Source organism: Branchiostoma floridae, chromosome 10 (assembly GCF_000003815.2).
Source record: "Branchiostoma floridae strain S238N-H82 chromosome 10, Bfl_VNyyK, whole genome shotgun sequence".
In the NCBI taxonomy this organism is placed as follows: domain Eukaryota; kingdom Metazoa; phylum Chordata; class Leptocardii; order Amphioxiformes; family Branchiostomatidae; genus Branchiostoma; species Branchiostoma floridae.
Window position 1 is genome coordinate 3703547 of NC_049988.1, and position 14089 is coordinate 3717635.

Below are 14089 nucleotides of genomic sequence, written 5' to 3' on the forward strand. Positions count from 1 at the left end.
GCGCCTGCTGGGGTGGGACAGCCAGAGATTGAAGAGGATGCGCCTGCTATCGTGGGACAGCCAGAGATGGAAGAGGATGCGCCTGCTATCGTGGGACAGCCAGAGATGGAAGAGGATGCGCCTGCTATCGTGGGACAGCCAGAGATGGAAGAGGACGCGCCTGCTGGGGTGGGACAGCCAGAGATGGAAGAGGATGCGCCTGCTATCGTGGGACAGCCAGAGATGGAAGAGGATGCGCCTGCTATCGTGGGACAGCCAGAGATTGAAGAGAACGTGCCTGCTGTCGTGGGACAGCCAAAGTTTGAAGAGGACGCGCTTGCTGTCGTGGGACAGCCAGAGATGGCAGAGGACGCGCCTGCTGTCGTGGGACAACCAGGCATTGAAGAGGACGCGCCTGGTGACCTGGGGCAGCCAGAGATTGAAGAGGACGCGCCTGCTATCGTGGGACAGCCAGAGATTGAAGAGGACGCGTCTAAAGTCGTGGGACAGCCAGAGATGGAAGACGTCGCGCCTGATGACCTGGGACAGCTAAATGTACAAATGGAAGATGTACCTGTTGACCAGAGCCATCCACAGACTGGACGACAGTTGTTCTAAGGGTGACATGGAAATGCTTTCCCTGGAGTAGGACATTGGATGCGTGCCTATTTGATAAGGAGTAGAACATAAATCATTCAGTGTGCACAACTGCCATGAACTGTAATCATTATTTTGTTTTGTGTTGCATACCCGGTGAGCCATGCCATGGGGAGTTACACATTAGGTTTGTGCTGAAGAGCACAGTCTGCATATCGAGACGGATTTATCACATATATGTGCACCAGGAAAGGCATCTACTCTTTTCGATATTATAGTGCGGTGTGTTCTTTTATCTGCTCGAAGTGTGGCTCTCCTAAACACCGGACCTCCATGTAACGTCCTATCACTGGTCGTGACAGAGAAGACAGATGCTATGTACGTATTTACTGGTTCAATGTGCAAGGAAATTCCTCCAGCTCTTCTTGACAAGCAGTGCACAATAAACAGCTGAGCATACCACAGCTACCGACTGTAACCTATTCCGGTAGCGTGCATTGTCGGTTAAGTGGCACTAGAACTCACGGCTTCTAGTTTCAGAGGCAGTGTCGCTAACCACTAGACTGCACAAGCTAAACTGGCAAAATGAAAAAAAAAGCCACACCATATAGGAAGGCAGTCCTTTTATCATGTAACAGAAATACACAATTTTAAGATTTCAAACAAATGGTGTATCAGAAGATTGGAGACACAAACATGAAGTATGGTAGATATTGTGTACTATTTTACCTACTAGTAGTACCTATTTCACACTGTGACAATGTATTACATTCAACACCCAATTATGATACCATAAAGTGATATCTTAAAAGGACAACAATATGTTCAGCTTTCTTATCAATTTCAAAGAGAAATGAAGGAAAATGTTAAGTATAACATGAGAGACAAATTTTTAAAAGTTTCCAAATGAATTTTATACTAATTACTCTTACTATCATTTAAGCACAGTTCCACAAACTTCCTTAAGATGGAAGACTTTGCAGGAAAAACTACAGTGCAAGATATATGCTGATTTACTAAAAATGGCATCTACTCTAAAACGAAAATGTCATATTAAGACTAAAATGACATGTAAATGATGTACAATGCATGTAGTATCCAAGACTAAAATGACTTTCTAATGCACAATGCTGCCATATTATGCAAAAAGACCAACACAAAACCACACGTATAGTTCTCGATCATTATGTAAAGATGTCTGTGAATGCAATATTGTACATGTATTTTTTTTACCGGTACTGCATTGTCACTGTATTGAAAAGACATAAAGTCTTTTGAACTTCTCTCATTATGATAGCTAAAATGTTCTCACCACATTTAAAACTCAGCAACGTCAAAAACACATAAAACCTCAAATGAATCTTTTAACAATTAAAATGAACACAGTGTTTGCATATATCATTCAATGAAATCAAGTTTGCGTAACCTAAATCTAGCCTGCTATCCATCTTATTCTTAACAGTCTGGTAACTCTTTACTGGACCTTTTATCGGCTCTCGGCAAAAGACATCCATCAAACGAGAAACAATTAGTTTGCATTTGAATATTTTCCTGAAATATACGCGTGTAAATATGATTGTCTCCAAGTCACACAGTCCTTGTAACGGCATAGTAACAGGGTTCAAACATAGCCTCCTATGCAGACTTGCAGCCTGGCGCATCTATTTTTTTTAAGAGCGCTGAGCTAAGGTTCTCTATGCCGGGAAAAGGAGCATAGAGCCTGAACCCAAGTTGAAATTACGAAAGGCGGGCTATATACTTAAGTTCGATTTCCATGCATGAGCTATGGTTGCTGTGCGGGAAAAAGGCGTCTAGTTTTAGCCGAATGTTGAAAATCTTGATCCAGCGCTCCCCCCTAAAAAAAAAACAACACTGCTACTGCCAAAGTCTGCAAAGGAGGCCAGTTCAAATAGGCATTCAAATAGTTTCATTCCTTTACAATGCTCCAGAGAAATATTAATATTTTGATAATAATGCAGGACGTATGGACCAAACAATTTCAAATAAATTGTCAGAGTCCTGAGGAATCAGACTATAAGGAATCTTTAGCAAACTGTTACAGGAACAAGAATGAGATAACTACCAGGCTATCATAACTCCAGCTATTGCACAGAGAAGCAAGCAGCATCATGCAGCTGTGTAACTACTACAGGCGGTTCCCGTTCTCGGTCTGTCTGCGGATGAGGTCGGCATACATCCCTCCCTTCCTCTTCAGCTCGGAGTGCGTGCCCTGCTCCACAACCCTGCCCTTGGACATGACCACGATCACGTCTGCGTTCTCAATGGTGCTCAGTCTGGAGATGTCAAAGCAATAAGACATTATATAGTATCATATACTTTTGTAAAAATTCATGAAGGAACATGGATAAATAAGAATCGAATAGATGAATTTTTATGATAAATATGAAATGATAAAATGTGTATTTCTTTGCTCATAAGCATTAACAAAATGTGATAAATGGTCATATTTTAGGAAAAAATTTCATTGAAATCAAGAGGTTTTTCTACATTTACAAGACAATATCATTGCAGTTTAGCACCAATATGCAAGAGGTCATTTTTCCCATGACCATTAAGCATATAGTCAATAGCGCATCATTCCACCACATATGTGATGTATTCAATATATGTATGTAGGGGAAACAAATGACTACATGTATATTGACTAAACTACTTGGCAGATACATTAAATTTTGTAATAGTAAGGTAATACATCATGATCACATATTGAGAAAAACTAAAAGAATATTCTCAAATCAAGAACATTACCTGTGAGCAATAATCAGTACTGTCCTCCCCTTCATCACTCTCTCTAGCGCCTCCTGCACCAACCGTTCAGAGTCTGCGTCCAGCGCGCTCGTCGCCTCATCCAACACCAGCACCGACGGATTCTTCAACAAGGCACGCGCGATGGCGATACGCTGTTTCTGTCCGCCAGACACAGTGATCCCTCGCTCGCCAACGACCGTGTCGTAGCCTTCAGGAAAGTCTCGGATGAAGCCATCCGCGTTTGCCAGTTTGGCGGCTTCGTAGACTTCCCGGTCAGTGGCTGTAGGCTTGCCGTAGCGAATGTTCTCAAGGATACTGGTGGCAAACAGAACCGGCTCCTGTAGAAAATAAGGGCAATAAACAGATTTGGATTTAAATGTATGATCAACACAATATTACGGAATAGGATATCAAAAATGATTTTATGTTTGCAGTTCATAAAACTACAAGCTTGAGCGGAAACTGATTGGGTTGAGTAACAGCTTTATGCAGTGTGCATACCAGACTGTTCATCCATCAATCCTATCCATGGATCCATAGCCTGGGTACCATCTGGATAGTATTGATGTTTATTATACATTTATATACAGTTGCCTCTTTCTCTGTACTTTTATCGTACACTATGTACAGTTGCTTCTCTGCTATTCCGTCTGGTTACTTGGACAATTGTCTAACGTCTGCAATCGTCAAAATTCAGGATGAGGGTACTGATTGGTACCTACACGAGCGAGCGAATTAAGGAATGAGTTCAAGCGCTCGTTCCAACAGGTGTTGCAACACCTGAAACACCCTTCGTCCGCTTGTGGAAGGGCCTGTTGTCATCAAACGCAAACTCTAAAACCCATACCTTAAATTGCTCATTAACTCACAATCGCATCACTATTGAAAAGATCCATCCCTCCCTCCATCCATCCATCCATCCTCTCATCCATCCACCTATCCATCCATCTCCCCATACCTGGTGAATAAATCCGATGACCCTCCCCCTGAGCCATGTAGCGTCCATTTCTCGGATGTCCTTCCCGTCCAGCCGGACACTGCCCCCCTCCACATCGTAGAAGCGCTCCAGTAGTGCTGCAACTGTGGACTTCCCAGCGCCGGACATCCCGCACAGAGCTACAACCTGACAAAATATCTGGGTAAGTAACTATCTCTCATAACTTGAAAAGTTTCATTGTACAAGATGCACACTCATGATCAGAGGCTCGAAGAGTACTAGTAAGCTTTGGTCTACATCACATTTGGTGTAAAATGTGAAATGTCATAATTATCATTATAATTATAGCTAATTTCTAAGGAGATACTGCATTCAATTTCAATTTCTTTGAAGATTCTGATTAAAGATATGAAATGTGACCATACAATTTGGATTGATGAGAGAGTTGCTGAGTGCACCGAATGTCATTGTCTCTTTTGCAGGCCTAGAACTTCTAGACTTAACTTTACAGGATTATATATGTCTGGTTTATGAAAATTCCTCCCAAAAATCATAAAAAGTAGCGAGGTTGAAGAAACTAAAACTTGGTTGTTCTCGAAGAGGGATGAAGGGATAACCTTCATTTCCATACATTGCTTTTCTGCTTCTCAGAAATCTGATGTATTTCCTGGAATAGACAATTGCAAGAATTGAGGGTGTACAGCTTCAAATTGAGACCCCAAATAAAGATGAGCACAAGCCCGTAGTTTAGACACTGACCTTGCATGGCGGCAGCACGAGGTTGAAGTTGTTGAGCACCTGTTGGTCCGGACGTGTTGGGTAGGAGAAACTGACGTCCTTAAACTCAACTGTACCAAACAGACTGTGGAATGGAATCTTCCTGCCCCCTGTTCTGGGAATGGTAGGTTCCAGCTGCATGTACTCCAATACTCGTGCACCTGATTGACACATTGTAAATCGGACTTGTAAGTCATTGTAAATCAGACATTGTAAAACAATCATCTACCCAAAGTTGGACAAAGCTGGAAATTAGCCAAATTGACAGTGTTTAAAGTCTTTTGATACACATGCTGTCTTATGCCAGTCGGGTAAATCTGCTTGGAGATTACAAAGTCAATACTAAATCACAGATCTGTGACAGTATTCTTCACCAGTAGAAACATTAAGAGCCAGAACTAACTGGGGATGTTGCAGAAGTTTCATGCTTCCCTTGATGTTGTGTAAAATTTCATACATTAATTCTGTGAATGTGACCTTGAATTTTACAGTTCACTTCTAACCATAGACAGTATATGATTATCATAAGACAGTAACAGTCTTCAGCACCAAGGACAAGCCTGCTCCCTGTGTGTAAACAGTCTTCAGCACCAAGGACAGGCCTGTTCCCTGTGTGTAAACGGTCTTCAGCACCAAGGACAGGCCTGTTCCTTGTGTGTAAACAGTCTTCAGCACCAAGGACCGGCCTGTTCCCTGTCTGTAAACAGTCTTCAGCACCAAGGACAGGTCTGCTCCCTGTGTGTAAACAGTCTTCAGCACCAAGGACAGGCCTGTTTCCTGTGTGTTAACAGCTTTCAGCACCAAGGACAGGCCTGTTCCCTGTGTGTAAACAGTATTTAGTACCAAGGATAGGCTTGTTCCGTGTAAAAACAGTCTTCAGCACGAAGGACAGGCCTGTTCCCTGTGTGTTAACAGTCTTCAGCACCAAGGACAGGCATGTTCCCTGTGTGTAAATAGTCTTCAGCACCAAGGACAGGCCTGTTCCCTGTGTGTAAACAGTCTTCAGCACCAAGGACAGGCCTGTTCCCTGTGTGTTAACAGTCTTCAGCACCAAGGACAGACATGTTACCTGTGTGTAAATAGTCTTCAGCACCAAGGACAGGCCTGTTCCCTGTGTGTTAACAGTCTTCAGCACCAAGGACAGACATGTTCCCTGTGTGTAAATAGTCTTCAGCACCAAGGACAGGCCTGTTCCCTGTGTGTAAACAGTCTTCACCACAAAGGACAGGTCTGTTCCCTGTGTGTTAACAGTCTTCAGAACCAAGGACAGGCCTGTTCCCTGTGTGTAAACAGTCTTCAGCACCAAGGACAGGCCTGTTACCTGTGTGTGAACACAGTCTTCAGCACGAAGGACAGGCCTGTTCCCTGTGTGTTAACAGTCTTCAGCACCAAGGACAGGCCTGTTTCATGTGTGTAAACGGTCTTCAGCACCAAGGACAGGCCTGTTCCCTGTGTGTTTTTCAGTCTTCAGCACCAAGGACAGGCCTGTTCCCTGTGTGTTTTTCAGTCTTCAGCACCAAGGACAGGCCTGTTCCCTGTGTGTTTTTTAGTCTTCAGCACCAAGGACAGGTCTGTTCCCTGTGTGTTGACAGTCTAAAGGACTGAGGACAGGCCTGTTCCCTGTGTGTTGACAGTCTTCAGCACCAAAGACAGGCCTGTATTTTAAAAGGATGAATCCATCACTTACCTGCACTAACACCACGTACAGCCTGCCCAAACAGGATGGACACGGACGCCAGCGATCGCTGGATCATCTGTGCTGCGGCGAGGAACGACATCAGGTCTCCCGCCGACATGTCATTGGTGGAGAGCATCAGTCCTCCGGAGAACAGCACGCCCAACACGATACCGTTCAGCACGAAGTTGGCGGCGCCCTGGAATACGCCGATGCCGAGACCTAACATCTCGTTCAGCCTGCCAGCCTTGTTCACCTCATCTGCATAAAGTCTGGGGATCAGGTAGTGCAACATTATTATATGTTAGATTGGGTGCAATTTGCTAGCAACTTGTATTTGATAAAATAAAAGGTTGAATTATTATTACCATATCAGTGCTATACTCTTGAATATTATGTGTACAGTACACATAATATAAGATGTCAGATTGGGCCCAATTTGCTAGCAATTTGTATTTGGCATAATATGTATTAAGTAGCTGCCAATTCTATAGGTCCTTGAGTTACTAATAAGAGTTGTAGGAAAGAAAAAAATGCATCTCTTAAAATTAAACCCAGCTTAGTTTTCCTACCACTTCTTGTGATATGGAGCAGAAGGTTCGCAAATATGGTCATCAACATGATGACCTAAAGCTCAGTCAGACTCAGTAAAGCTTCATTTCACCTGGACTCTTTTTCCTCCATTGCAAATGCCCGGACTGTTCGGATGTTTCCCAGTGCCTCATTAGCAACAGCTGTACCCTTAGCAACCTGCAATGAAACAGAGCTACTAGTAACAAAGAGCACTGTAGACTAGTCATTCTTCACAACTGGCAAGCCTCTAAAGAACATTGAATGGCATAAATGCCGTCATCATAAACACGAAAATGTAGAACAAAAATTGCTAAATGATACCAATAATAAATAATTATGTTTTTCTAATGATATGCTATTACCACCCATGCTACAGGAAAATGGATTGCAAGATGAGTATAGCACATTGTACATTGCAGACGGTCCTATGTAACTGTTGTATGGTAGATTTTCAGGTAAAAGATCAATTTTTTTAAATTGTAGCACAAATATTTACATCAATTAGCAATTTGGAGAATACAGAAAGAGGAACATTCACTATAAACAGTTACTGTAGTACAGCTAGCACCATGTATAAGTCTGTCCTTGGTGCTGAACAGAACGTCTACCAACAACTAATACATGACTGTACAAATCAGATAGTCCCCTAAACCCCATACTTTGCCATTAGTTTTGCTGGATTTTTTGGGTGATTTTGAAATTTGGCATTGTCTGGCCTGGGGTGTATTTTTGGCAGAAAGATATGATAGAGTGACTACAAAATAATATCACTGACATTCAATTTGGTAGATTTTCAGGCAGAAGATATTTAGAAATTTTGCAATCTTATGAATGATCAACTGAGATTGTATATTTGATGTTCCCCTCACCTGTTCCTGTGCCGCCCGTGACAGGGTCCTGAGTCCTGATCCGATCATGCCTCCCCCCGCCACCACAGTGGGCATGACCAGCACCAGGAGACCTGTCAGCTTAGGTGAGATCAGGTACAGGGATACAAAACAACCTGTAACCTGGGAGGACATACATGTAGCATCATCAGTACAGGAGACCTGTCAGCTTAGGTGAGATCAGGTACAGGGATACAAAACATCCTGTAACCTGGGGAAATACATGTAGTATCATCAGTACAGGAGACCTGTCAGCTTAGGTGAGATCAGGTACAGGGATACAAAACAACCTGTAACCTGGGAGGACATACATGTAGCATCATCAGTACAGGAGACCTGTCAGCTTAGGTGAGATCAGGTACAGGGATACAAAACACCCTGTAACCTGGGAGGACATACATGTAGTATCATCAGTACAGGAGACCGGTCAGCTTAGGTGAGATCAGGTACAGGGATACAAAACATCCTGTAACCTGGGGGGACATACATGTAGCATCATCAGTACAGGAGACCGGTCAGCTTAGGTGAGATCAGGTACAGGGATACAAAACACCCTGTAACCTGGGAGGACATACATGTAGCATCATCAGTACAGGAGACCTGTCAGCTTAGGTGAGATCAGGTACAGGGATACAAAACATCCTGTAACCTGGGGAAATACATGTAGCATCATCAGTACAGGAGACCTGTCAGCTTAGGTGAGATCAGGTACAGGGATACAAAACACCCTGTAACCTGGGGACATACATGTAGCATCATCAGTACAGGAGTCAGCTTAGGTGAGATCAGGTACAGGGATACAAAACAACCTGTAACCTGGGAGGACATACATGTAGCATCATCAGTACAGGAGACCTGTCAGCTTAGGTGAGATCAGGTACAGGGATACAAAACACCCTGTAACCTGGGGAAATACATGTAGCATCATCAGTACAGGAGTCAGCTTAGGTGAGATCAGGTACAGGGATACAAAACACCCTGTAACCTGGGGACATACATGTAGCATCATCAGTACAGGAGTCAGCTTAGGTGAGATCAGGTACAGGGATACAAAACACCCTGTAACCTGGGGAAATACATGTAGTATCATCAGTACAGGAGACCGGTCAGCTTAGGTGAGATCAGGTACAGGGATACAAAACATCCTGTAACCTGGGGGGACATACATGTAGTATCATCAGTACAGGAGTCAGCTTAGGTGAGATCAGGTACAGGGATACAAAACATCCTGTAACCTGGGGAAATACATGTAGTATCATCAGTACAGGAGACCTGTCAGCTTAGGTGAGATCAGGTACAGGGATACAAAACACCCTGTAACCTGGGGACATACATGTAGCATCATCAGTACAGGAGTCAGCTTAGGTGAGATCAGGTACAGGGATACAAAACACCCTGTAACCTGGGGAAATACATGTAGTATCATCAGTACAGGAGACCGGTCAGCTTAGGTGAGATCAGGTACAGGGATACAAAACATCCTGTAACCTGGGGGGACATACATGTAGTATCATCAGTACAGGAGTCAGCTTAGGTGAGATCAGGTACAGGGATACAAAACATCCTGTAACCTGGGGAAATACATGTAGTATCATCAGTACAGGAGTCAGCTTAGGTGAGATCAGGTACAGGGATACAAAACATCCTGTAACCTGGGGGGACATACATGTAGTATCATCAGTACAGGAGACCTGTCAGCTTAGGTGAGATCAGGTACAGGGAAGCAAAACATCCTGTAACCTGGGGGAACATACATGTAGTATCATCAGTACAGGAGACCGGTCAGCTTAGGTGAGATCAGGTACAGGGAAGCAAAACAACCTGTAACCTGGGGAAATACATGTAGCATCATCAGTACAGGAGACCTGTCAGCTTAGGTGAGATCAGGTACAGGGATACAAAACATCCTGTAACCTGGGGAAATACATGTAGTATCATCAGTACAGGAGACCGGTCAGCTTAGGTGAGATCAGGTACAGGGATAGAAAACATCCTGTAACCTGGGGAAATACATGTAGTATCATCAGTACAGGAGACCGGTCAGCTTAGGTGAGATCAGGTACAGGGATACAAAACAACCTGTAACCTGGGGAAATACATGTAGCATCATCAGTACAGGAGACCGGTCAGCTTAGGTGAGATCAGGTACAGGGATACAAAACACCCTGTAACCTGGGAGGACATACATGTAGCATCATCAGTACAGGAGACCTGTCAGCTTAGGTGAGATCAGGTACAGGGATACAAAACATCCTGTAACCTGGGGGGACATACATGTAGCATCATCAGTACAGGAGACCTGTCAGCTTAGGTGAGATCAGGTACAGGGATACAAAACATCCTGTAACCTGGGGAAATACATGTAGCATCATCAGTACAGGAGACCTGTCAGCTTAGGTGAGATCAGGTACAGGGATACAAAACACCCTGTAACCTGGGAGGACATACATGTAGCATCATCAGTACAGGAGTCAGCTTAGGTGAGATCAGGTACAGGGATACAAAACATCCTGTAACCTGGGGAAATACATGTAGCATCATCAGTACAGGAGACCTGTCAGCTTAGGTGAGATCAGGTACAGGGATACAAAACATCCTGTAACCTGGGAGGACATACATGTAGCATCATCAGTACAGGAGACCTGTCAGCTTAGGTGAGATCAGGTACAGGGATACAAAACACCCTGTAACCTGGGGAAATACATGTAGTATCATCAGTACAGGAGACCTGTCAGCTTAGGTGAGATCAGGTACAGGGATACAAAACAACCTGTAACCTGGGAGGACATACATGTAGCATCATCAGTACAGGAGTCAGCTTAGGTGAGATCAGGTACAGGGATACAAAACATCCTGTAACCTGGGGGACATACATGTAGTATCATCAGTACAGGAGACCTGTCAGCTTAGGTGAGATCAGGTACAGGGATACAAAACACCCTGTAACCTGGGAGGACATACATGTAGCATCATCAGTACAGGAGTCAGCTTAGGTGAGATCAGGTACAGGGATACAAAACATCCTGTAACCTGGGGGACATACATGTAGTATCATCAGTACAGGAGACCTGTCAGCTTAGGTGAGATCAGGTACAGGGATACAAAACACCCTGTAACCTGGGAGGACATACATGTAGCATCATCAGTACAGGAGTCAGCTTAGGTGAGATCAGGTACAGGGATACAAAACATCCTGTAACCTGGGGGACATACATGTAGTATCATCAGTACAGGAGACCTGTCAGCTTAGGTGAGATCAGGTACAGGGATACAAAACATCCTGTAACCTGGGAGGACATACATGTAGTATCATCAGTACAGGAGTCAGCTTAGGTGAGATCAGGTACAGGGATACAAAACAACCTGTAACCTGGGGAAATACATGTAGCATCATCAGTACAGGAGACCTGTCAGCTTAGGTGAGATCAGGTATAGGGATACAAAACAACCTGTAACCTAGTAAACAATAGCATCATCAGTACAGGAGACCTGTCAGCTTAGGTGAGATCAGGTACAGGGACACAAAACACCCTGTAACCTGGTAAACAATAGCATCATCAGTACAGGAGACCTGTCAGCTTAGGTGAGATCAGGTACATGTACAGGGACACAAAACACCCTGTAACCTGGTAAACAATAGCATCATCAGTACATTAGATTAACATAATAATGATTATACCTCATAGTAGTTACTGTAGTTGTGTAGTATACATAATTTTTTATATTAGAACAGTAACTGTAGCAGCAGAAGTTGTAGTACATGTTTATGGTAGGAGTAGTACTAAGTAGTGTACAAAATGTGGTCAGTAGTAGACTGGTTACTACTTAGTAGTCATACAAATGTAGTTGTAGCAGATAGTAATTATACATTGTAGCTATTACAGTTTGTAGTAGAATAAGAAATCTAGAAATTTGGAGAACATACTGTATCGATATCATTGTGTCTTTTGTAAAGTACACATTGATTTTGTGAATATAAGAATCTTGTTCATTTATCAGATATTTCATTATGTAGCTTTGTGTTCTGTACACCATTAAATTTTGTAAAATCTTGTTAAAGTTCTCAATGAGTACTTGAATTTAGACACCAGATGATAGTCATAAAATACCGGTACATTTAACACGCACTGTAATAAAGACAAACACTTATTCAAAATGTGCATACCTGAGTAACACTACGCAGTCCCTGAGAAATACACAGCTTGAAGGAGCTCTTGAAGTCTTGTACATCTGAGGTTAACCTGAAAATAATAATTAAATTTTGAAGTTAATTTGTTTATTTGAATTCATCACAAAATGATGGGGAGGGCAAAACAGGTCCGAATGACCTTTACAAGTTGCCCACCTTCAGGGCACAATGTATTGGTGCTACTAGACAACAGACTATCATCATTATGATTTGTTAGTTCGTAATACAAAACACATGTACTACAAACTGAAGACATAATATTTTCCGGTCTTCAGTGGCATCTTTCTAATACCCCCCCCCCCCAAAAAAAAAAACTAAGTTAAACTTTATATTCCATGGGGCAAGCAAATTTTTGCTAGTTAAGTTTTCGAGAAGAAATGAGATTTGTTTTCTTGTATTTCCAAAAATGCTTTTTCTTGTTTATCTCGTTTTGCTTCGTCACAGAAAATTTATCTTCCAGGAAGAAAAAAATTCTTGTATTTCTTAAGAGTTGAATCTGGTAAGAAAAAAACAAGAATTTCTAGAATTTTTTTCTTGCATTATAAGAAAAAATAAGAAGATTTTGCTTAACTGTCTAGAAAATTGTAGTTTCTCGTTTTGCTTGAATTTTATTCTACATTTTCTTCCTGCAAGAATATTGTCTTTATTTTTATACAAGAATTGTCCAGGGGGTAAGCAAAATTAGAAAAAAATCATTTTTGGTAGTGTAACTGGTTAATTTGTAACTGCTTCCAACTGTAATCCATCCAATGATAACTCCCACCTGTCTACGAGCTGGCCTGTCATGTGACTGTCGAAGAACGCCATGTCCTGTTGTACCAGGTTCTCAAACAGAGCGACCCTCATGCGTGCTGCCATGCGCTCTCCTACAGCAGCCAGCAGCCAGATGTAACCAAAGGACAGGACTCCCTGGAAAACATTGAATACTCAGCATATCGGTATCCTGAATCAAGTAACATATAAAAGGCTATTAATAATAGTAAATATATATCCAGATGAAGTTCGCCAATTAGCGGCCCCCATTTCCTATGGGTTATTAGGCTGTAACGTCAGAAGTGTGAGGTTATTCTAATAACCGCACACTTTTTGGACCGCACCATTACAGAGGGGACATATGCATATCGTGTCAACAGCTTATTCGTCAATTCGAACAAAAGAATCGCAAGCGCGCAACCGCAGTTGTTCGAATTTTTTATGACCGCGCACGCGTTTATTTGGTGGTTATCGCACCTGACCAGGGATTATCTTACCGTATACACCGAGGATAAGGCGTGGCATTAACCCTTTATTATCATATAGCCAGGCGCTGTGGACCAATCAAAAGGCCCTGTTCCATGTTGGGTATGACGCCGTAACACATACATGTAGATTCTGTCTAGGCCGGTGTGTATCACTCCTTCTGATTGGTCAGAATGAATTGACACCGGCACCAGTATCGATATGCATCGACACCGGCACAACTAGGAGGATCAGAAACAGGGATCATACAGGGCTATGGACACTACAGCATGTACAGAAAATACTTTACTGACCTGTAGAGCATAGACAGCCATGAGCCTGGAGGCAGGTGGTACGATCATCTGTAGATAGTTCTGCTGCTGGTCTGCCATACACTCTGACACCACGTTCACCACAGAACCCAGCATCAGGGGGATCTGTATGTTCAGTAGGGCAGAGCCCAGAGCCAGCTGGGGAGAGATCAGGAA

General features: G+C 43.0%; 1 protein-coding gene across 1 annotated transcript; it reads right to left on the bottom strand.

Moving 5' to 3' along the window:
* Positions 1–1204: 1204 nt before the first annotated feature.
* On the bottom strand, positions 1205–14089 carry LOC118424260 (mitochondrial potassium channel ATP-binding subunit-like; the record flags this gene model as incomplete). The annotated part of the gene is made up of 10 exons (XM_035832804.1): positions 1205–2870; positions 3346–3683; positions 4304–4468; positions 5042–5220; positions 6747–7006; positions 7399–7484; positions 8177–8317; positions 12360–12435; positions 13147–13292; positions 13916–14089. Coding segments are annotated over 10 exons (1713 nt in total), but the record flags the coding sequence as incomplete, so codon positions are not given.